General features: G+C 50.5%; 1 protein-coding gene across 2 annotated transcripts in view; it reads right to left on the minus strand.

Annotated features, from left to right (window-relative positions):
• Nucleotides 1–6,452: 6,452 nt before the first annotated feature.
• Nucleotides 6,453–23,311, minus strand: part of CACNG5 (calcium voltage-gated channel auxiliary subunit gamma 5) — a 37,140-nt gene continuing 20,281 nt past the window's right edge. Inside the window, exons 2-7 of one of the 2 annotated variants that reach the window (XR_012492125.1) lie at nucleotides 15,337–15,597; nucleotides 13,833–13,919; nucleotides 12,773–12,913; nucleotides 9,496–9,641; nucleotides 8,872–9,196; nucleotides 6,453–7,366 (exon numbers count right to left, since the gene is read on the minus strand). Coding sequence is in view for 1 of the 2 variants with exons in the window: in XM_074319887.1 (XP_074175988.1) it covers nucleotides 8,939–9,196; nucleotides 9,496–9,641; nucleotides 12,773–12,913; nucleotides 13,833–13,919; nucleotides 15,337–15,532 (828 nt within the window). In the remaining variant the exon portion in view is untranslated. Of the gene's footprint in view, nucleotides 9,197–9,495; nucleotides 9,642–12,772; nucleotides 12,914–13,832; nucleotides 13,920–15,336; nucleotides 15,598–23,311 lie in introns of both variants that reach the window. The other variant, XM_074319887.1, reaches the window with a different exon arrangement.

Here is a 23,311-nt window from a genome sequence, read left to right on the forward strand (position 1 = left end):
GGGTAAATGAGTAAGAACACTGACCAATTCCCCCATCTCTTTCTTCTTCCTCCAATCCAGGAAAGAGAGGTCACCATTATGTTTCTAAGGACTTGCTGAGGAAGAATATGGAGTGTCTTCCCAAGGGGACAGGTTGGAAAGATGTCCTTGAATAGGTAAGGGAAAGCAGCCAACCCTGGGGACAATCCCCATGCCGCCTGTGAGTGCAATGAGCTAGGAAGTGCGATTGGTGGTTTCCTGGAGCGGTGGAGACCAGAGTCCCTTGAAAGGCCTGAAGGGGTGGTAGAGCGGGTTTTCTGAGGACACTGGTGACAGGCATTGAAGTTCTGCTCTGCAAGGACCCTTCACTGTGCCGGGATGTGGATTTCCAGCTCCCTGGTAGTCTCTGCCATCCCCTCCCCCACTGGACTCCTGGGAAGCCCTTGGGGACTGAGTTTCTCACCACCCAGTTGAGTGGAGGCTCCAAGTCAGATTTAATTTGATTTAGAAAAACAAGGTGACACTTGTGTTTAAGTGTGGTGAAGTAAAATTCATTCGCACTACACTTTTTTTCTTTGCACCTCAGGCAGCCAGCAGCATGGGAGGTCACACATATGGTGCTTCAGGGAACATTTTGTTGAACAAACAAATATTCCTTGCTCCTCTCCTGCGGATGGGCTTCAGAGGGTCGGGGTCTCCCCCACTCCCCTGCCCCATGGCACTCCCACTGGCCATTTGCTTCATGGTGTCCCAGGATTCAGCCTGGAAAATGGGATCCAGAAGCCAGAGTCTGCCATGAGCTCATCCCCAGGATCTGAGCCTGACTACGTAGCACAGGTTGTTGGGAGGTGACCCCTGGTCACACACCCACTAGTCAGTCCAAACACGCGCTGCGAGTCTTCCTCCAGTAGCTAAGCAAGCAGGAGGGCGGTGAGTTTCCACTGACGGGATCTCATTTAGGAAAATCTGGGATTGTTCTTTAGCCATTTCCAACATTGGTTGTATGAAATAATAGAAAATAGCCCATATATTGGTCTCTGAGCCTAGTTCCTGACACAAAACTCCTCAGTCCTCTGGAATTTCCTGGGCGATAGGAGCGTCTCATTCTAATGGGGCAAGTCTTAGTGGGCTCCTGGATGGCTTCAGGTTGGTGGCTGGTCACCAGGAAGACCAGCCACGATGAGAAGCTTGGTACTTTCAGCCCTACCCCCATCCTCTGGGGAGGGGAGAGGGGCTGGAAGTTGGATTAATGACAGATTGTGCCCACGTGATGAAGACGCCATAAAAATCCCCAAAGTAAGACGTTTGGAGAGCATCTGGGGCGATGAACACACCCACATGCCCAGAAGGTAACACACCCCAACCCCACAGGGATAAAGTCCTATGCTTGGGACCCTCCTGGAACTCACCCTCTAGGTCTCCATCTGGCTGTTCATCTGTGTCCTTTATTATATAATAAACTGGTGTGTTTCCTGAGGTCTGTGATGTGTTCTAGCAAATGATTGGATCCAAGGAGGGGAATCATGGGAACATCCGATTTGTAGCCACATCGGGCAGAAGTTGTGAGTAACCTGGGGACCTTCTTCTTGTGACTGGTATCTGAAGTGGGGGGCAGTGTTGTGGGACTGAGCTGCTAACCTGGCATGTCTGCGCTAACTCTGGTTAGTGTCACAATTGAATAGAATTGTAGAACACCCAGCTGGTGTCACCGAGAATTGTTTGGTGTGGGGAAAACCCCCACACATCTGGTGTCAGAAGTATTGTGTGTGAACGGAAACCCAGACTATTTCTCTGATTATGGAAGTGGGTGCATTGGCCATGCTGGGCATCAGAATGGCACATACCAGATCTGTAAGACAGGACTTGCAGAGCCCTGCAAATATTACTACCTGTGTGATCATGAGCAAGCCCCTGACTCTCTTAGGTCTCACTGTCCTTCTATGTACAGGATCGAGAGGGTTCAATGAGATCATGCTTGAAAAGCACCTACTATGTGCCAACCACTCTGATAAGGGCTTCACAAGCATGTTGATGACGGTGATGATGATGTCTGGTGATGTCCCTCTGCTGGATTTGGAGCCAAAGTCATTGCGTCTAAACTGACATTCACAAGAAACTGTCTTGATTCAAGATGATGAATCCATTTCCCCCAAACCTATGACTGACCTTATAGGACATCATCCAGCCTTGATTCATTTAGGGCACCAAGAATTGTTTTGGATTTAATACATGGTACTCACCTGGAGCCTGTTGTGGGGTTTGTTTAATTTAGTTGCTTTACCATTTTGTTAATCAAAATAACTTAATCCGGGGAGGACTTTACATACATACTCCCCCTCCCCCTGCCCATAGATCCCACAGTGTTTTGATGAAGATTCTACTGTATCTGAAATGGGGTAGGAGGTGGATGTGTGTGTGTTCAGATTTAAGATTAGAATTGACCCAAGTTCAGTCTGCTGAGCAGACTGTAATACATGGTCTCTTTATTGCCTGACCAGAAACCTCCAAAGCCCTCAAGCCTTGTTCTTTTTATGATTGCTGAGTGTAAAATGAATTATTCAAAGACCAGTGGTGAAGATTGGTTTCAACTCTGCATTTGGAGCGCTGAGACTGCAAGGTCAGTTGTGAACATCCATCAAGCCTACTCAGGGCCGGAAGTCCATCCCTTGGCCCTGATAGTGGGGCGGAGAGCACACTGGCTCCAGAATCCTGAACACCACTGTCCTTTCTCAAGGGCAGGCTCTTGCTGCATCCCAATGAAGTCCAGCTCATCAGGGAAAGGGCCCAGGACCAGAGAGGTTGGGCATGAGCCCACAAAATTGACAACTTGCCCACGGCACAGCCTTTGTCTAAGGAGGTGGAGCCTGGCAGATGGGCTGTAGTAAGGATGCCTGGGTCTTAAGCATCCTTGGTGCCCCACCCAGCACCATTTCCCTGTCTTTTCCTGCATTTTGTTTGGGAAGCCATTAGACTTCCAACTTGCTCAGGAGAAGGGGCTTTATCTCCAGTTCCAAGGGTCAATCCTGGTAGATCTAAGCCAGTGGTTCTCTACCCTGGTTATCACATTAGAACCATCTTGGGAGCTTTAAAAAAACCATGTGTCTGGAATCCAGTCCCTAGAGCCTAGAGCATGGCATAGCCTTGACATCGTTGACCTGGAAGCTTGTTAGAGAAAGACTCTCAGGTCCCACCTGAGAACAAAATCAGAATCTCTGGGCTAGGAGAACAACTGGTCAAAGCCAATCGTGGTATGGATGATGTATTTCGCAAAGATGGTTTCTACGATGATCCCATTTCTCATGCTTTCCTCACAATGGGACTTTGATACTCCTCACATCCTGAATCAACAGGATCTCTGTTTCCTCCCCTTAAATCTGGGTGGTCTGGTGATGATGAGGAAAAGGATACCAGGTAACGTCTGAGGCTACTTCAAAGAAAGGCAATGCTGCTTGTCTCTTGGGATGTTCACTCTTAGAACCCAGCTGTCATGCCCTGAGGGAGACCAGGCCTTAGGAGGAGTCTGTACAGAGGTGTTCCAGCAGACAACCCTAGCTGAGGTGCCAGTGGACATCAATTGCCAGAAAAGTGAGCAAGGAAGCCTTGGAGACGACAGTCGCGGTCTGACTCCAACTATCTGAGATCCTGAGTGAGAACCACGTTGCTGAGCCCAGCCAGCCCCTAAAACTGTATGTTTACAATCGTCTTATGTTACCAAGATTTGGAGTAATTTGTTATGTATCAATAGATAACTGGAGCTCATGGTCACCTCCTCCCCTCGCCCAACCGTGGTTTAGCAAAGGGCATGTGACCTAGTTTGGGCCAATAAGACATGAGGTAGAGTCTTCTCAGAAAGTTGTCTTTGGTCCTAAGAAAGCCACAGAAGAGACAGTCCTTCTCTTCCTTCTGATGTCGTGGTATCTTGATATGACACTCAGAACTGCGGTACCAACCTGAGGGTAAAGTCAACCCGAAGGAAAGCACAACCAACAGACGGAAAGAATTTGGGTCCTTGATGGCATCACTGAGCTACTTAATTAGCCTGTCCTCATGCCCACCCCTACTCCTGGCCTTCCTGATGTGAAGACGATACTCATTGTTTCCAGTCAAACTTACTTGCTGTTGCAAGTGTCCTGTCTGTTGCAGTGCATAAGCCAGAAGCCAATCTCCACCAGCTTTGAAAAGGGAGGATCTCAAGGCCAGGCTCACGGGGTAATGGAGTGTCAGCCATCCCCACAAACTGCTCCTCCTGATGGTTAGGGGAGAGCTGGTGGGAAGAAAGTCTCTCCTAGGTCACAAGCAGGATGAGGGGCTGAGATGACAGGACGCTTGGGTCATAGAGTTGGTGACTCTGAGCCAGCACTCAGTCCCAAGTCAGCACATCCCCACCAGGCATCACCAGAATGCCCAGCTAAGTTCTCACTTAGGCTCACCCCTTCCCAGGAAACACAGCCTGAGGAGGCTGACCATCTTGTGGATGGAGAAACTGAGGTTCAAAGTGTGCCATGAGCTTGCCCAGAGGGAGTGGCTGGGACAGTGGGCTCTTGAAACCCAGCTCTCAGGGCCTTCCGCTTGCCTGCAGGAAGGCTGGGTTGGAACTTGGCAAAGGAAGCAGATTGTACCCCCTGAACCCTCAGCCCACTGGGGGGACCAGCCAGCTCCTCACCTGCTGATCTGAGGATGAGGCTGAGCCTTTCCAGGGAAGCATCAATTCCTTCCTGTAATCCAACTCCCACCTGGAAACTTTCATTTCCCGACAGACACAGTTAAATCCTGGATACCTTTCATCTGGGAACTGTCTTTTCTGGCCTATGTGTAGCATGAAAGTGGGGCCTCTTAACCTTGAACCTGCTCTTGAACTTCTGGAGTTGGCTGAATTAAGGCCTCACTCCCCATAACGCTGTCCAGGGGAGCATACTCTGGCTGGAGAAGCTCCCTTCCCCGATGACTCAGAGGGATGGGCCCCTCCCTGCTGTCTCCATCCGGTTACTCTGGGAGCCTGCCATTTGACTCAATTTTGTTCTTCCTGGGTCCTCCAAGTATCTGATCTTTTATCTAAATTACACATTCTTTGGAGTGTCATCTGGATGCCTCTGACAGGAGGCAGGGGCTAGGGGTCCATCATTTGAGCTTGGTTGGGTTTTGCCTGTAAAGCCTACGGCCATTAGAGTTAGAAACAAAGCCTGGAGACAATTTTATCCACCCCCCTCAATATATGAATGAAAAAGTTGAGATTCCCCATGTCATGGAGGGGCTATAACCTGGCCATGGCTCACCATGCTCTAACCCACAGGGAGTGTCAAGCCTGCAGGTGGTGGCCGGTGAGTGTCACCACTGTGGCTGAGCCCACGCTTGCAGCTCAGGCTGGGTCCTGGCCTGTCTGGGCCTGAGCAGAAGTGCATTTGGCAGAATCCACTAGTTCCTCCACTTCTGCACCCACTAGGATATGGAGCTTTTGTGTTCCAGAGGCTAATTAACTTCCCAAGGGCCGTATGAGCACATGAGAGAGTGTTCACTGAATGTGGGATAAAATGTCAAGACACAGAGAACTGCAAACGGGCTCTGTGTACTCATTGGGAAGATGGCCTCAGCTAGAGCGGCAGGCTGTGAAGGAACAGAGCGTGAGTGTGCCAGGGTCTGCTGACTCCCCTCACCCCCCGACTCTATGGCGACCCTGCAAGTCTTAAGGGGGAATTCCATTTCCCCTGCCTTCCTCTGCCTTTTATCCACTTGTGATGGTTAATTTTATGTGTCAGCTTGGCTGGGCCATGGTGCCCAGATAGTTGGTCAAACATTATTCTGGCTGTTTCTGTGAAGGTGTTTTTGGGATGAGATTAACCTTTAAATCAGTGGACTTTGAATAAAACAGACTGCCCTCCACAATGTGGGTGGGCCTCATCCAATCAGTTGAAGGCCTGAATAAAACCAAGACTGACCTCCCCTGACCCTGAATTGCAACTTTTTTCTCAGTCTCGAGCCTGCTGGCCTCCTCCATCAGAGTTTGGATTTGCCAAGCCTCCACCATCAGGTGAGCCAGTTCCTTAAAATAAATCTCTCTCTCTTTATGCATCCTGTTGGTTCTGTTTCTCTGGAGAGAATACACCACTTTTATTTAGGGACAAAGGAGAGTTACCCAAACATTAGGAGGGAGCTCTCCCCACATGGGGTTCTCTGAAACATCACCGATAAGCTAGTGGCATGTGTGGATTTGCCCCTAACTCCTCCTTTTAATTCCCGGCACAGCACTGATAACAGACCATTTCTTTGAAAGCCATCTAGTGGTGTTGGGGAGGGGGATGAAGGGGGGAAGTGAGGCATCACTGACATACCCCTGGGGCAAGAAGGTGAGTTCCAGGTGGGAGGGAACCAACATCCCTATGGTTGGGAACCCCAAGTGGTTTTATTCCACAATTCATCAGACTTTGGTATATTAATCTCCTCTCCCATGTTTTGAGGGCGAAAAAAAAAAAAAGAGCTCTTCGATATATTTTTTAAGTGCTTGAGAAACAAAAGATCAGACAATGCTTTGGGGAAGGGGCCCTAATTTACAATTTCTGAGTTGAGTTTATACACTTTAATATTTGATTAAAAAAGCCTTTTGATTATGGAGAGGCTGCAAATAGGGTCCAATTCTGAGATTAATTTCTAGACAGAAGGGAAATTGCAATGGCTGCACAGTTATTGACACGTTCACCCACTCCCCGCGAAGGAGACCAATGACCCAGAACCCCTTCCTAAGATAAGTGTAAATTGCACGTGCCTAGGGTAAAAGCCGCTTGATTTAGCAGCTCAGCAACCAGGCCACTACAGGCCCATCCTAATGATGTAAGAGTCAACAGCCCACTTGTGTTGAGGAGTGGATTCTATTTTTTTCTATGAGCATAAAAACAAGCCTGGCACAGTGACAGAGTGCTTTAGGGAGAGAAAAGCACATCCTAGAAGCTAATTACATTGACAACAATTGGAGTAAAGCACATCTAAACAACTGTCCAGTTTGGAAAAGCTACCTAATGGTCTCCAAGTACACTCACCGAGTCCTTTGCTACGGGGAGATCGCGGTTTCCGTATTGTTCTGTAAACAGTAACCAAACAGTACAACAGTCATTGCAGGTGCCCATGGAGTGGAAAGTTGAGGCTTTACACTTGCTACTGGTTTACAGACAAGCGTTGAAAAGTCACATATGAGGGCAATCTGGAGTTTTCTATATGAGGCTGAAACACTAGGGTTGGGGGCGGAGTCCTTATAAGGGAATTTGGACACCAGGCGTGTGTACGTGCGCAGAGAAAAGACCACGTTGAGGACACGTTGAGAAATCTGCAAGGCGAAAGAGAAGCCTCGAAAGAAACCAAATCTGCCGACACCTTGCTCTCAGACATCTGGCCTCCAGAACTGTGAGAAAAAAAATGTCTGTTGCTTAAGCCATCGAGTCTGTGGTATTTTGTTACGACAACTCAAGCAAACAAATACACTGCCCTTCTCTAAAAGCTGCACACGTCACGTGTGCAGGTTTCTGTACTACTTCCCAGAGCCTGGAAGTTGCCCACCGAGGCTCCGTGCACCCAGAACCCAATGCTATCTTCACGAGAGCAAAAGAAAGACAGAAAAGCTGGCGGGGCAAACATACAAAACAGAGAGAGCCCAGCGCTGTTTGCTAGTCAAAATCTCAAAACCAAAACTGCACAAGCTGAGAAGCCTGGAGAACTGAGGGGGGGTCACGTCCTATAGTGGCCCTTCCACCATTTTCTGCCCCGTGGACCTCATGGAAGGGGACTCACACATCCCAGCTCAGGTTTCCTGCTAGGAAAATGGCCATCACGCTGTCTCATCTTCTGGAGGCATCTACTTGCCTACATATGTCCCACACCCAGGTAGCAGACACTGCCCTATATTAGAATTAAACTGCTGCCTCCTCGCCCCCCCGCCCCCCCGTGTTCATGGCACCCTCAGGAGAGCAGCTGGATCATTCCCAGTCTGGCTTGTTTAGGCTCAAAATGCACCAGGTGTCAGCAAATCCAGCTCCAAATCTCCGGCAGCCTTTTTGAAAGCTGCCTTCTGTTTAGGTGGTATAGACATCTGTCTGCATGACTGGATTTTAGGGCCTTGGACTGGAAATGTTGCCCACACGAGTGGGAACAGTACCCCCAGGGTCTGAAACAGTGTCTGGGAGAATGAACTCGGACCAGCCAAATCCTGAAATCCCCATCGTCAGAGTCACTTCTTTGGGTTAAGGCATGAAAGACCCCTGTGAAGCATGTTATGGAGGGGCCATACATATTAAGACATCACCAGCCATTAACACCTCTTGGTGACTTCATCAGGGGGTCCTCAGAACGCCCTCAGTCCCTTAGGGGTCAAGGTAGGGCAGCAGAGTTCCAGTGGGAGGAGAAGGGGAGAGATTCACAGCCCGTGGGGTGGAGAGCGCAGGCAGGGATGTGGGTGACGAGGATAAGACTTCACAAGGAACACTGCTGACAATTCTGAAGCAGCCAGACCTCCATCGCAGAGTCCCTTTTGGTGACTCTGGCCAAGACCGTGAATGTGAGGGCCAGGCCAGTTGGCAAGCACAGGAGTCCGGCTGGGTCTGTGTCAGGAACTTGGCATCTCGGAGTCAGCCTTGGCCTGGGGCCATGAAGCTAGGTGTGCAGGGACGAATGCACAGCTGGAACACCCACCTCTCCCAGGAAAGGGGAGAGCTGCTGGAGTGATTGGCACTCAAGAGGTGGGACCACACCCATGCTCTCAGCCAATCAGCTTGCCTGCTGGCTCCAAACTCCTGGCACCACCTTGGAGCAATAGAAGATACTCTGGGGGAATCTGGGAGACAACATGGGTCAAGAGACAAGAGCTAAGCATGGGGGCAGCCCGGGCCTATCAATCGTGGGCCTGGGACTCACGGGCCAGCAAAGGAGCATGGGAGAGGGTGTCTGGCTGTCCACAGTCCAGGGAGGGAGGCGGAGAGGTTCAGCAGGGAGAAGATGACATCTGGTCGTAGTCGGGGCACTTGAGCAAAGCTGGGTAGTTGCTGTTCATCTGCAGGGAGGCGTCGCTGGAGATGTCGGAGGGGCTGCGGCCCCGGACCCAGGCTTCTGGGTGTAGGAACTGGCCTGAGTAATCAGAGCAGTTGCTCAGACGCGGGCGGTAGAAGCCAGGGTGAGGCCTGTACATGTCCTCGGCGGTGTACCTCTTCATGAACAAGTACACAGACATCACCCCAGCACTCTACAGTGAGGAGAAAGCAGAGGAGGGCTCACTGCTGGGGGCCTGGCCTTGCTCCCAGCCGTGCCTGCACAGGACAGAGCTGTGACAGCAGCTGGAGTGGGGAGGGAAGTGGATTCGAGGACAGGAGCAGGGCCCTGGGACACCCCGGATGGGGCAGACGCAGGAAGGTAAGAGTGGCACATTCTGGGGAGGTAGGGCAGTAGAGTAGGGGGGTCGAGGGTGTATGTAAAGTGCCTTCCTCCTCACGCTGAGCCCGGGCAGGGCCCCGCTCCCCACCCAGCCTGGTGGAAGGGGTTTACCTCTGTTAAAAGGAAGGAGATGGCCGCGAAGGCGAACGACCAGCCATACTTGTAGCTGAAATAGGTCTCTGCATCCTTGGTCCTGTTAAGCAACTCGTCGTTGATGCTGGAGATGTAGAGCACCAGGCCCACCACGAGAGAGAGGCCTGGGAAAAGGGCAGGGGGTGCTCAGAGAGGAGGCCCCCCGGGGGTTTGCTGATGGGGCACCCACCTCCCCTTGGGGTTCAGGAGAAAGCCACCAGCCTTGTGGTGGCAACGCACTCATTTTGGAGTTCAAGGAGGGTAGGTGCTCTCCTCTGGAAGACCCCGTTTAGACCATTATCTTCCAGAAAGCAGAGCTGCAGGTAAGAAAGCTCCCCGTCTAGCTACCTCCTGAGCCCTGGTGGGCCCGACGGTTCTCACTCCACCTGCCCACTAGGTCACCTGTCAGACGTACGTGCCTGAGCCACATTCCCAGACATTCTGAGTCACCTGTGGGTCAGGGCCCTGGCACTGTATTGTCTTAAAAGCACCCCATGCAGTGCTAATGTGACTATGGGTGAGACCCACTGAGCTAGCAAGTGGCTTTTGCTACAAAGAGGAACAAAATCGGATCCCTCAACAGAGGCAGCCAGGCCTCCAATCCCTGTTTCTAGCGGTGGGTGATAATATCACCATGGAGACCAAGTGGTCCATGGTCTGTGCAGCCCACCTGACCCCTGGGTGTGGCCTACTGAGCTTGTTAGGCAGGAGAAAGTAAAGAGAGTTTGTCCAGATTCTGGCAAGTGTTAAATCAGCGGGGCCCTGTGGGACCCAAACTCCTGCTGCCGTTATGCAAATGACTGCCTCAGGCACCAGTCCTGTCAATTAGTGACTGTAATTGAATCAAGACGTAATTAATTACTCTGTTTTGAGCTGTTCAGGTTTAATTCCATTCACATGATTAAACTAGGGCATCTTGAAAGATAAACGTTCAAGGAAAATAGATATGACTCAAGTCTTCCTCAGCACGTAACTGATGGTTGCATCGTTGGTGGAGCAGTGAACCCTGTCTGTCGCTATCATGAAAACAACTTCACGTGGCGCAGTTCAATCTGAAATTTCTGATCCTGTAGCCTCCTGCTGAAAAACCTGAGCTGCCTCAAAGCTACCGTATAGCCCTGACTACTGTGAAGTTCGTAGAAAGATAAACAGCTTAGTCCTGAATCCATATCTTTTGGACTAGGTGGCCATGTCACCAGGCAGACGGTGGGCTAAGGACGTTGCCGGTGCTCCACAAATATTTGTTGGATTGATGGGTGGAAGAATGGATGAATAGATGGAAGAATGAATGGAAGGTAGGTGGGAGGGTGGGTGGACTGAAAAAAAGATGGACAGACGAATGGAAGATGGGTGGGTGGATGGATAGATGGATGGATGGATAGATAGATGGACAAATGGAAGGAGAACGTAAAGCTCTTGGGCAGCAGGCATTCTGATTGCCACCTAGCTCCCAAGCCATGTGGACAAGAAAGTGTTGGGAAAAGGAAACTAAAGTGGCGTGGGAATCAGGTGGCAAGCAGAATGCCTGGTACCCAACAGCTGTGTATCCTCTTGTCCATCCACCCATCCATCCATTAAGCCATCCTCCAACCCGTCTTCCAGCTATAAGCATTTCCTCCCTAGTCCCTCCCTTATTTACAAGTCCAGGGCTCCAGGGCACTTCAAAGAAATGCCCTAAGAGTCACTCCTTTGGCTTGGTGCATTCTATCCAAAAGAAAAGGTCCTCATGAAAATGCACAGGTCACCTTCAAGAGGAGAAAGAGCCCACTTTTTCTTTTTAACCACATTTTCTTCCCTTCTCACTGCACATACCCCCTATTAGTAATCTCATCCACATCCATGATTCCCTCTCCTACTCCCTAGGCTGACAGCTCCCAAATCTCTATCTTTGGTCCAGGCCACTTCCATGAGCCCCAGACCCAGCTTTCTGCACACCCCTCCCAGATGTTACATGGACACCCCAAACTCAGCACTTCCCACACTAAACTCATGATCTTTGCCCCAAACCTGTTCCTTCTCCTGTGATCCCTAGATCAATGACGCGATGAATGCACTATCCACCCAGTGTCCAAGCAAGAACTTGGCACGCACCCTTTACTCCTCTCTTGAAAGTCTAGTCCTAGTCCTTTTGAGTTTACTTCCCAAGTGTCAATGAACCCTCTCATTTCTCTCCTATCTGGGCCACCATAACCTTTCTCCTGTAATAGTGAAACAGCCTCTTGCCTGGCCTCCCCGCCTCCTGTCTTGTTCCCTCTCTCCCTCTGTTCCCCACAACGGGTATTCTAAAATCTAAATCTGATCATGTCACTCCTTGTCTTAAAATCCTTCTGAGGCCTCTCACAAAGTCCAAAATTCCCAAGGTGACGTCAGATGCCTTCCCTGTCTCACCTCCCACCACATTCCCTCTTGTGCTCCTGCCATAATGAGTAATAATTCCACTTAGTTTCCCCAGTGCTTCATCCTTTCTCTTCCCCCCAGGTTCCCTTTCCACCCCCAAACCCAAACCCTTTACCTGAGTTCTACGCACGCTTCATCTCACCTTCTCCTGCTGGTCTTCCCTGACCAACCCTGGGTCTGCGTTTCACCCGCTGTTCTTGGCCCCCACAGTCGTCTTTGCTGACCACCATCATAACCCTTCTCATGCTGTGTCCCTATTTCCTGTCTACCTGTCTGTGTCTCTCATTACACTCACCTTTAGTGGACAGTGAAGCCAGCACCCAGGATACACGACAAAGAATGAATGACAAAGTACGACCTGGTGTCAGCCCAGGAAGACAGACCCATGTGGAAGGGAGCTGGGAGGGCCAGTGTACGGGGTGTGGCTGGAAAGTGAAGAGGTCAGTAGGAGGCCGCTGAGGATAGCTCAGGGATGGAGGGGAAGGGGTCATTATTCCAAAGGCAGACTGCATATAGTTTTCATGTAAAAACATGAAGACATACCCCTTCAAAAACAGGAATACTTATTAACAGTGGGAATGAAAACAAGTGGTGGTGATGGTACAGAGTGAGGAAAGGGCCCTGGGTTCGAATCCCAGCTCTGCCCCAGGGTGAGCCTGTCAGGTCACTCCCCCTCCAGAAGTAACCCATGGGCCCAAGGTCGCCAGAAGTCTCCTCCAGCTCTGCCTCTGCCTGGGTCACTGACTCAGCAGTCTGCGGCTGGTGGCTGACTCACAGCTGTGACCAAGACTTCCCAGAGCAGAGCTATTGAAGAGTCAAATGTCAAAAGTACAGAGTTCATGAAAACAACAGAACTTACCCGAGAGGATGAAAAATATGCCGGAGACAAAGGCCAGTATTGTCCTGTGGGGACGAATGTGTCCGATGTTGCTCAGGATAAACCCGATGAACATGAAGAAGAGGCTGACCAGAGGGAACGGTGTGGCCGAGCGAATCATTTCTAGCGGAGGGGACAAAAGGATGCTGTCAGCCTCCAGTGGCCTTACTCCCTGCTCACCCTCCTGATTGGAGTTCTCCTGGAAGTGTCTACAGCTGGTGCCCAAAGCTGCATCCTGCATGAGCTCCCAGGCCTCCATCCTCTCCTGGGGCGGCCTGGGACCTCCCAGTGCTGGCAGGGCATTTGTTCCTTAGCCTGTGGAGTCTATGCTAATTCAGGGTGATTAGTGACAGAATCGTATTGCAAGTTCACTCTAGGGGTCAGAACCAGCTCTGGTGAGGCCAAGGGCATGAAGTCAGCCTCATGGGGCCAGAGGGCTTGATTCAGTTCCCTGAATACTATGGTCTGAATATGTGTCCCCAAATTCATATGCTGAAACCGAATACCCAGAGTGATGGTATAGGAGGTGGGGCCTTTGGGAGGTGCTTAGGTCATGAGGGTGGGGCCCTCATGAATGGGATTAGTGCCCTGATAAAACAGATCCTACAGAGCTCCGTCACCCCTGCCACCACGTGAGGACACGAGAGGGCACTATCTCTGAATAGGAAGAGGGCCCTCACCAGAACACGGCTATGCTAGAGCCTTGATCTTGGACTTCAAGTCTCAAGAACAGAGAGAAATAAATTTGTTGTTTATAAGCCACCCAGTCTGTGCTATTTTGCTATAGCAGCCCTGACAGACTAAGACGCTGGGTTTGGATGTCCTCTCACTTGCCTGGCTCACAAGACTGGGAGACTCCAGCAACCTGTCACCACCACTGGATAAATAATGAACAAAGCAAGTTGTGGTGAGCTCAGACCAGCACAACCACCTGAGTCTAAGGACACTGGCTCTGAGAAATCAGTTGGTCACCCTGACTCCTCCCTCCATGCTGCTCTGCTGTCCAGCCGGTGGTTTAGGTTGGAAAGTCCGAGGCACCTACTTAGCACGTTGACTGTGGACTCAGACGTCAGCTGAGTGTTCATGGGCATCACATATTCTATGGTGAAGCAGCGGCCACGTTCCTCCCCTGTGAAGACAAGAATCGTTTACCTTTCCGAGTCCCTCTGCAACGTGGATTTGAACTTAGTTTTTCAAATGTTATTTCCCAACGCTTCTAGGATCTTTGGCCCATGGCATATTTGCAGCTGGGCTGGATCCAAACCCTAGGGGGTCCCGTTCCCGGCTGGTGGCCCGCAGCAGGGGTGGAGCACATCCTGACATCACGTCTTTCCTGGAGAAGCACCACTGTGAAGATGGACCAAGCACCGAGAGTCGCGTGACAAGTAGCCAGCACTGCAAGCTCAAGCTGAGCAAACCGTCTGGTAGCCAGTGCGTTGCTTTGGGACAGACTTGGCGCATGGCTGGCTTAGATTCTCCAGTGTGGGTGTCATGGAGCAGGACCCCAAAAGCCTTGTCAACTACTTTGGAAGCCAGATCCTGGTGACTTCAAACTCTGCTTCAGATTTAAGCATCGTTTGATGCCACATGGTCTAGGGCAGTGGGAGGTGAGGTCAGTGTTGGATGCCATTCCCGACGCAAGTCACCGGGAGGCCAGGCCTTGGGAATCAGGTGGCAAGTCACCGGGAGGTGTCCTCCCTGCTAAATACTGGTGGGCACCGTCCACCATACCCATCCCCCAAAGTCCCACCGCAAAGCTGGGTGGACCAAACAGTCCCTCTGCCCAGTGCACACGTAGGTGATGGGGGCCCTCAGGAAAGGCCCAGTGAGCGATTCAGCCAGCCCAGGCTTGTGGCCAGTGTCACAGGAGATGCTCTTGTACAGCCTGGTCCTGGGCCACGATAAAGGGATAAAGGACAGAGTGCTTGCAGCAGCAACTCCAAGTGTTCCAGAGAGGCCCTAGCAAGCTGGCGGGAGACCCAGACAGGCGGGATCAAAACCTGCCCCATCTTGCAGAGTTGGAAAGACTCACATCTGTGTTTTCTCTCTGCCATTTCAAGGACATGAGAACAGAGAAACTATTAAGTATCGCCCATCCTGTAAACTAGTGGATACAAGTGACGTTGAGTCAAGGAGACTTCACTTAATTTCCTCATTTGTGAGGTGGAAATCATAACAAGTACCTGTCGTGCAGTGTTGTGCAGAGGCAGTGTGATCGATGATGCAGGGAGCTAAGGCCCACAAGGGCACTTTTAGACCTGGGGGATGTCAGCCTCACTGAGCCTGGGAGGTGGGAAGGCGTGATGACATTCATCGTTCAGGTGGGAGACCCACGTCCTGGGGGTTAAGAGGACTTGCTCAAATGGACACCAAAAGTCAGGGCTTGAGTTTGGAATGGGTCCTGGTCACTGTAGAGAGCATTGCCTAGGTTCAGGAGGCTCGTCCGTGGCGAACCATCTCCTTCCAGCAGGAGCATCTCCTCCTAACATGGGAGGGGCTGCTCCTCTCTCCAGGGCAGGGCTGTGCACAGCCCTGGGTGTCCTTACCTGCGAGGAAGCAGACACGCCACAGGCCTGAGTGCAGGGACATCTTGATTTCCATGCTCTGGTTCTGGGGCAGGACCACACCCTCCTCCAGGTATAGCCAGTAGTCGGTACTGACTGCAATACCCAGGAGCCCCAGGCCACAGACGGCAAAGACGCTGCTCAGCAGGGTCAGGGCCTTCCTCCCGCAGGCACTCATCTTCCCAGACAGTCAAGTGCGTGCGCGCGGCCTGCAGCCGAGGTCCCGCCAACAAGGAGTGGGCTCTGGGGGCAAAAGACAAGGTGAGCGGGCGGCAGCAGCCACGGTTCAAGGAGGCCAACATGAGGGGCCTTGGGGGGCAACCACAGTGAACCCCACCTGGCTAAACTAACGAATAGAGACCAACAGGCCAGCTCCCTGGACACCAGGCCACCTTGACAGAGGGGCCACCTTCTTCCTCTCCCTGTCAGGAATTCACAGCTTTCTTGACGGGCCACTGCAAGGGGCCCCTTGGTCCTCTTTGGGAGTCCCCCTTGCTGGATAATGCACTTCCTTCCTTCCCTTCCTTCCTTCTTTCCTTCCTTCCTTCCTCACTCTCTTCCTCCCTTCCTCCTTCCCTTCTCTCCCTCCCTCCCTTCATGTATCCAGTAACCTACTGTGCCCAACATGGGATATAAAAAGATGAACACTGAACATGACACTATACTTGCCCTTGAAGACTTCCCACCTAGAAGAACAAAGGTGCCGCAAAGCAATTCACATGCAGCTTAATGGGGGCTGTGGTAGCGCTCTGCCCAGGAGCTTGGGGAGCAGGGAGGAGGGATGGAGGAGTGAGTTCTGCTGGGTGGGCTTCTGGGTGTTGAGAAGGGTTCTGAGGCTCAAGTGCACGCAGGCAGAGAGCTGCAGGAGCCAGGCAGGGGGCGGCAGCAGCCTTGGGAAGAGGCTGAGGGCAGAGACGGTTTCTTGGGAACGTGTCTTCCTCATGGTCTCTAATCAGCAGTGGTTCTAGGCTAACACAAGTAACGGAGCCACAGTCCACGTTCAATGGGCCTCCTACACCCCCCTAACCAGAAACTGTCTGACTCTTGCCTGTTCAGCACACGGTATTGGTAGGAGCCAGCTCTGAACCAGCCAGAGAGAAGCTAAGAGTCTATGCAAGGTGAGCACACCTACTGATACCTGCCAGCATCAGGCACGGGTGCTGGGGAAGTGGGAGGAATAAGGCAGATGGATGTCGGCCCCCATGACACCCACAGGGCTTTGTACGCTGCCTGCAATCTAGAACCCAGGGCGTGCCTAAAACTCCCCACTGCCTGGGTGCCACTCTGAGAAATTCTGGTGTGACTGGGCTCAAATGCGGGCAATGGTATTTTTTCAGGGCTCCCAGTGATCTAATGCACAGCCCAAGTTGAGAATGATTACTCTTTGCTACTCAAAGTGTAAACCATGGACCGGCAGCATCACCTGGGAGCTTGTTAGAAATGCAGACTCAGGCCCCTCCAACTTTCTAAATCAGAATCTGCAGGTAACAAGGTCCAGGAGAGGTGTATACCTGCTGCAGGCCGAGAAGCACTGTGCCAAGCAAACAGGTGAGTACACGACCATGTAGTAACCGCTATGACAGGGGAGCCTAGGATGCGATGAGAGCCCAGAGGAGGGTCAGGCAGTGGGACTGGAGGGGGCAGGCAGAGACGTCTCCAGAAGGAAGGTGGGGCCTGGGCAACTCAATGCATCTTGCCTAAGCCAGTCATGCTTGCAGATTTGCCAAGATATCAACCCTTGCAATAATGCAAAGGCAGAAATTTTGAAACAGGGTGTTGATGTTCAGAAAAGAGTCAGGTGTCACAGCACCTGTGGTGGGGAGGTAGGACCACCAAGCTCAGGTCCCTGGTGGTGACCCAGGGGCCCTACGCAGGGCATGGACATATCTCAGCTGAGGCACAGGTGGATCCTGGCTGAGCCAGCGGAGAAGGGCCAGAAGCCACCACAAGTCTGGAGGCTTGATGCGTCTGTGGAGTCTGATCTCGCTGTAGAGGAGGGGAGAAGGGAGAAAGGGAGGAAAATGGGTGCTCTTTGCAAGACGGGGGGCCATCCTGGGTTCATTCTATATCACCAGCCCTGCCCTAGTGGCTGACTGTGCGAGAGTTGATTGACCCATAGAATGAGCCGCACACGGGCTTCCTGGAGGCCTGCACGAGCTCATGGAAGCAGAGGCACCCTCTCCCTAAGGTTGGGGAGCACAGGGGTTTCATCCCAGCCACTCCCGTTTGCACTGGCTTTGACAAAGAAGGGGAATGAAATGCAAAACAGCCAGACCTCCTCACTAAGCCAAGTCATTCTCCACTCAGTGGGGTGGGAGGCGGAGCAGGATGGCTTAGCTCCTGATTGGCATATATAATAAAGCACCTACTGTGCATGGCTCCCTGTGTCTGCTGCTGTGGAAGAGGTAAAGGAATCAGAGGTACTGTGGTGTGTGACACAGAGATGGGGCCGCATCCTAACAGGCGGAATCTGGGTACCAAGAAGGTGGGGGTGGCAGGGCAGGCTGCCTGGAGGGGCCCCGGGGAAATGGCTACGTGGATTGGTGCGATGGGGAGTGACGTGAGGGCTGATAACTGACATTTTTATAGGGGTTTGCTAAGTACTTTCACTTAACATTTGAGGCTCAGAGACGCCCAGTATCTGCCAGAGGGAATGGAATTAGAACCCCAGGGATGGTCACTGGGGGTAAGGGAAGCAGAGGAGAACAGAAGGATGAGATGCCTGGGTGAGAATAACAGCTGCAAAGGGCCGTGAGAGGCAGGCAACCTGGACTGTATACTCAACCCTGTCACGAAACAGCTGTGCAATGCTGGAAAATGAACTTTTCAGAGGCCCACTTTTCTCCCAGGTACCACAGAAGAAGAAGATAATAATAAATACTAAAGTATATTGAAGGTTTATCATTGGCAGGCCTTCGGCTGAGCACTTTAGTCTCTATTTTAGTTCTTACAACTCCATTACCATTCCCCCTTTACAGGTGAGCAAATCAAGGATCAGAGAAGTTAAGCAACTCGCCCAAGATCATTCAGCTAGCAACAAGTGGTGCCTGCACTTGACCTTCACGTGACTCATTCTCAAGACCCTTCTGGTGTCACCCCTGTGAGCGTTTTCCAAAGTAGGTGCCATGGAGCAAAATGTCCTTGGAATATTCTAGCAAAAATGACTGGTAAAAAAATGCTTGGGAAGCACCGGATCTGGGTCTTGAAGAATCTGACTGCCCATGAATATGTTAAAGGTCTGAAAAGCCTGTTTAGTTTTGCTCATTCCAGTGTTTTCCAAACTTATTTGTCCACCAAAGGATGACTTGTTCTGTGAAACCCACTTTGGGCATGAGGCTGCCTGCCATGAAGAATAACAAGGTCTGCCCTGCCCACTCCACAAAACTGCTGGGAGATTAAACGCAACAGCAGATCTGACAGCGCTTTGAAAAATCTTCAAGTCGGATCCTGGTGTAAGGAATTATTATTAAGCAACAATGGACAAAGAAGCTCCTGTTCTTGCCAGGCAGATGGATCAGGGCTTCTGAAAAATGACAGTTAATACCTGGCCAGAGCCGAACAGCCAATTTTAATGATAAGCTGGGCAGCGAGACAAAAAGAGATGCGGGTCTTGGAGGTTTGGAAAGATGAAAGCAGAGAGGAGATTGGATCTGAGTCTACAAAAGTGAGAAATAAAAGAAGAGGCCGAAGTTGACCTGACTGTCAAACCCGACAACAGCAGAGCTTGAAGCCTGGAGTGAGCTTGGGAAAAGAGCAAAGTCCCCTTACAGAGTATGCGACAAATGAATGGAATTCTGCACGGAGTGGAAAATAACAATCTTATTTCATTACACAATTGCATTTATGCTTCTATTATTAAATCATGTTTATCAATAAATAGTATCATTGATTAGGGAAAAGCACTTTATTACACAGTATCTCATCAGGACCTCACAACAACCCCCTAAGTAGGTCGTACTAGCCCCATTTTGTGGATAGGGAAACTGAGGCTCTGAGATGTCCTATAGGACATCACAGGTAGGTGACAGACTGTGGATTTAGACCTAGGTCTAATTCTAAAGCTTATGCTCTTGCTGTACCATTGCCCCACTGAAGAAATAAATGGTTCCAGAAGCACTGGGGTGAAGAGACACATCCAAAGTGGGTCAATAGGGAATCTAGAAGTGGAAGTGACAGTACTTGGAAGATTGATTGTCTTTGTAAATGGCCAAGTGTTCCTTCCATAAGGGCTGTTTCTTGAGCCTATTGGGCTTGCTATTGGCCGTCACATGGGCACACCTTCTTGTGTCAGTCTAACTCAGCATTTCTGATTCTGAAAACCATGTTTTAGGGCAGGAAGACTAATATTTCCCTCAAAACACATATAAGAAAATCAAGGTCCAGAGGGGTGAAGTACCTGAGATCACCCAGCTGGGTCCACGAGGGGACAAAAGTGTGAACTGGAAATCTTTTGAATGTTGATCCAATGCTTTCTTTCTCTGTACTGCTTGGAAAATTTTAAGGCAGAAGATGAAAATGACCTGTCTCTCCCCATCCTGAAAACACCACCATTAGTTACGTCTTAGTTCGTTGCCTTCCTGTCGTTTTGCGATGTAACTGCACGTGTGCGCACATATTCTCCCACCCAACGTCTTCAGGTGGTGGGAGCGGGGGTCCCCTTGCAGACACTGGTCAGGAAAGAATTTCTAGTTCCCACATAATCAGGCCTTCGTCCTCGTCTCTGCTTTTACACAATTGCTTCTCCTTCCCATGAATTCATCTCTCGTCTACAATGTTCATTTGATTCTTCTGATGGGAAAGGCAGATATTTTTTATGAGTTTCTACCACTAGAGATGATGTTTATGCTATAATATCAAATGAATAAAGCTGGATGCAAAACTACATGTATAACATGAATTCAACTGTGGAAAAAATTCCTAGACCAGGAAGAAATAAACCAAAACCTTGATGGTAGATGCTTCCAGGTAATCAGGTTATGTGTATTTGATTTCCTGTGCTCAACAAAACTTCTAAAAAAAAATGTATTATTTCAATTTCCAGAAAAGAGAACTAAATTAAAGACTAGAGCTGTCAAGTCTCCAAACAAAACTGCAGGGTCCCAGCGAACTCCTGGGCTAGAGATTCTGAAATGTGGTCTTATCCTTTGGAGCAGGGGGCCCAGAACAGCACAGCAGCTTTGCGCTTCTTAAGTTGATTACACGAATGCCATTACCTCTAAGTATTAGCTTGTTAATTATCAGGAATTAACTGTCTCTAATTATCATCTATGACTAGCAAGGAGGGAGAGAAATATCTTATGGAGATTAAATCACTAATGGCCCATCTCCCTGCACGAGCCAATAATAAAAAGACTTGCAATGATGTGCTTAGGTGTTCAGAGCTAGGTGAGGGTACACACAGGTGTGAGTGGGAGCCCAGTTAGAGGACTGCTAGGGAGGATGGGCAGGTTTCATTGGAGAGGGGAGAGGAAGTGAAGGATGGTCCAACACAGATACGCTGATGTCAGTTTCCTACTAGCCCAGAGAAACCCCAGGAGGGCTTGATGAATGGTTCTGGGAGCAGGGATTCTTGACAGTTACAGCAGCTGCTCCTCTGAGCTGGTCTAGTCAGCATTGGCCTGGCCAGCTCCCAGCAGGACAAGCTGCTGACCAGAGGTCAACCCCCAAAGGTCCTATGGCACTGGCTCTTTTCCATGCTGTTGAATCCCATTACATTCCACGGTAGTTGAAAAGTGACCACAAATTCTTGACACTCCCATTGAGGGATAGGTCCAGGTACATCTCCTCCCCTTAAGTTTAGACAGGTTTGTGACTGCTTCGACCAATAGCATAAACAGAAATGATGCTGTGTGACTTCTGAGGCTGGGTTATTGAAGGAGACACAGTTTTCCCCTAGTTCTCTTGGGAGCTACTTCAGGGAAGCCAGCCTCCCTGTGAGAAGCCCGACTCCCCGGGATCACCATGCTTTATAGCAGGATTCTCAAACTCAGCCCTATGGACATTTTTGGCTGGAACATTCTCTGTTGTGGGGCTGTCCTGTGCATTGTAGGATGTTCAGCTGCATCCCTGCCTCTATCCTGATGCCAGCAGCACCCAGCTGTAATAAACAAAAATGTCCCTGGGGAGGCAAACTCGCCCTTGGCTGAGAACACTGCTTCGGAGGCCATGCACTGGTGCTCTGCATAACAGCCCAGATGCGCCCAGCCAACAAGCAGCATGAGCTGCCCGCCTTGTGACTGAGCCTTCCTGGATGTCCAGTCCAGCTGAGCCTTTGATAACTGCAGCCCCAGCCAACATCTAACTGCACCTACATGCGAAACCCCAGCAAGAACTGGCCAGCAGAGCACTTCCCAAATTCCTGAGCCCCCAAATCATGAGCAACCATTATATGCCTTGTTTTCTCATTTGAGGAGCTAACCTGCTCTGCATAGCACTGTAAAGGGCCCTCACCACTGCCACTGACGTAGGAGCTCTGCAGGTAATGGAGCCTGAATTTCATGTCACGTGGCTGCATTACGGATGCATGCTGAGCACGAGCATGCATGCAGGCTCACAGAATACGAGCGTCAGAGCAGGACACTGATGACGACGACGAGGAAGGTATGACTCTTACCACTTATCTACGAGCATCCATATTCTCGTTCTGATATCTACCTCGCCAAGTCCCATTGTGATACTTTCTTTACCCAGAGAAACCTGAGGATGAAGACATGGTGGTCACCCAGCTCTTAAGTGACAGAGATTAGATCCAAACCTAGGTGTGTCTGGCCCCCAAGCCCAGGCTCTGTGCACTTGTCCCCCGATGCCGCTATGGAGCCCAGCCCAATCTTCCATTTCATCCACAGATTTCAAAAATTCTGCGTCCCCTCTTCAACAACACAGAGGTAGGTTTTGATGTCAAAAATTATTTTTAACAAAGGAGATCTATGACGTAATGTCGAAATGAATAATAAATCATAAAACCATTACAGAAATCTATGTATTTGAGCAAATGTTTCTGTCCCTGGGCATTTCTGTCCTTCTGACTGGTGACTTCCATCATCCCCATCCCTGACACCAGCTCTGAACCACAGGACACCCTCCCCGCTGCCCCAGGTCACACGTTGGCTGTGGGCCACATCAGGAACCCTGACAGCAGAGGAGATGCAACAGCAGATGTCCTGGCCAGCCCCACAAGGAGAGGAACCACCCCACAACTTCTACCCCAACAGATTTTTTTTTTTTTTTTTGTAGCATTTGCAGAAACCAAAATCCCCTTTAGAAAACGCAGATTGCATATACTTCCTTCTTCCTTTAGATCCCACTTAAACACAGTGGTAACAGGGGATGCAAACTGCATAATTCAGTGACATGAAGTCTTAATTGTTGGCAATTAGAAGCCCATGCGTGTGGCGGCCTCCCCCGCTCACACCTCCAGACGTGCCTGCTGAGCCTGTCACATCATGGCCCCTGCCACCGTTACCGGGTGCGAGAAAAGCCAGTGGGAAATTTCCTACCTTGTGTCTTAATGTGTGTGGACAGGAAGAAATGTTCAGACTTGATCTAATTTTGGTGACACTGGCCATCGATCAGATCCAGGCTGCAAAAGACTGTGGGGAACGTTGGGCCCAGGGGTCTCTCCTTTCTTCGGGATCCTGGTTGTGGGTCTGCGGCCTCTGTCCCCACCATGCATTGCTGCCTCCCTGGTTCCTGCAGGCTGACATTCATGGAGCCAGGACTACATGCCAGAAACTGTTCTAAGCAATTTACACATATTAATTCACTTAATCCTCAAAACAACACTTGGCAGTGGGCAATGTTATTGAAATGGGGGCGGTGGTAATTCCTTCTTCAAAGGGCTATGAGGATTAAGTAAACCAATGCATGTAACCAGCTTAAGATGGGGGCTCCAGCCTGGCACGTAGTCAGGGCACCAGGTTAGTCTTAACCATGGTCATTGACTCCAGTTTATAAATGA

The sequence above is a fragment of the Rhinolophus sinicus genome, linkage group LG15, assembly GCF_036562045.2.
Source record: "Rhinolophus sinicus isolate RSC01 linkage group LG15, ASM3656204v1, whole genome shotgun sequence".
Lineage (NCBI taxonomy): Eukaryota > Metazoa > Chordata > Mammalia > Chiroptera > Rhinolophidae > Rhinolophus > Rhinolophus sinicus.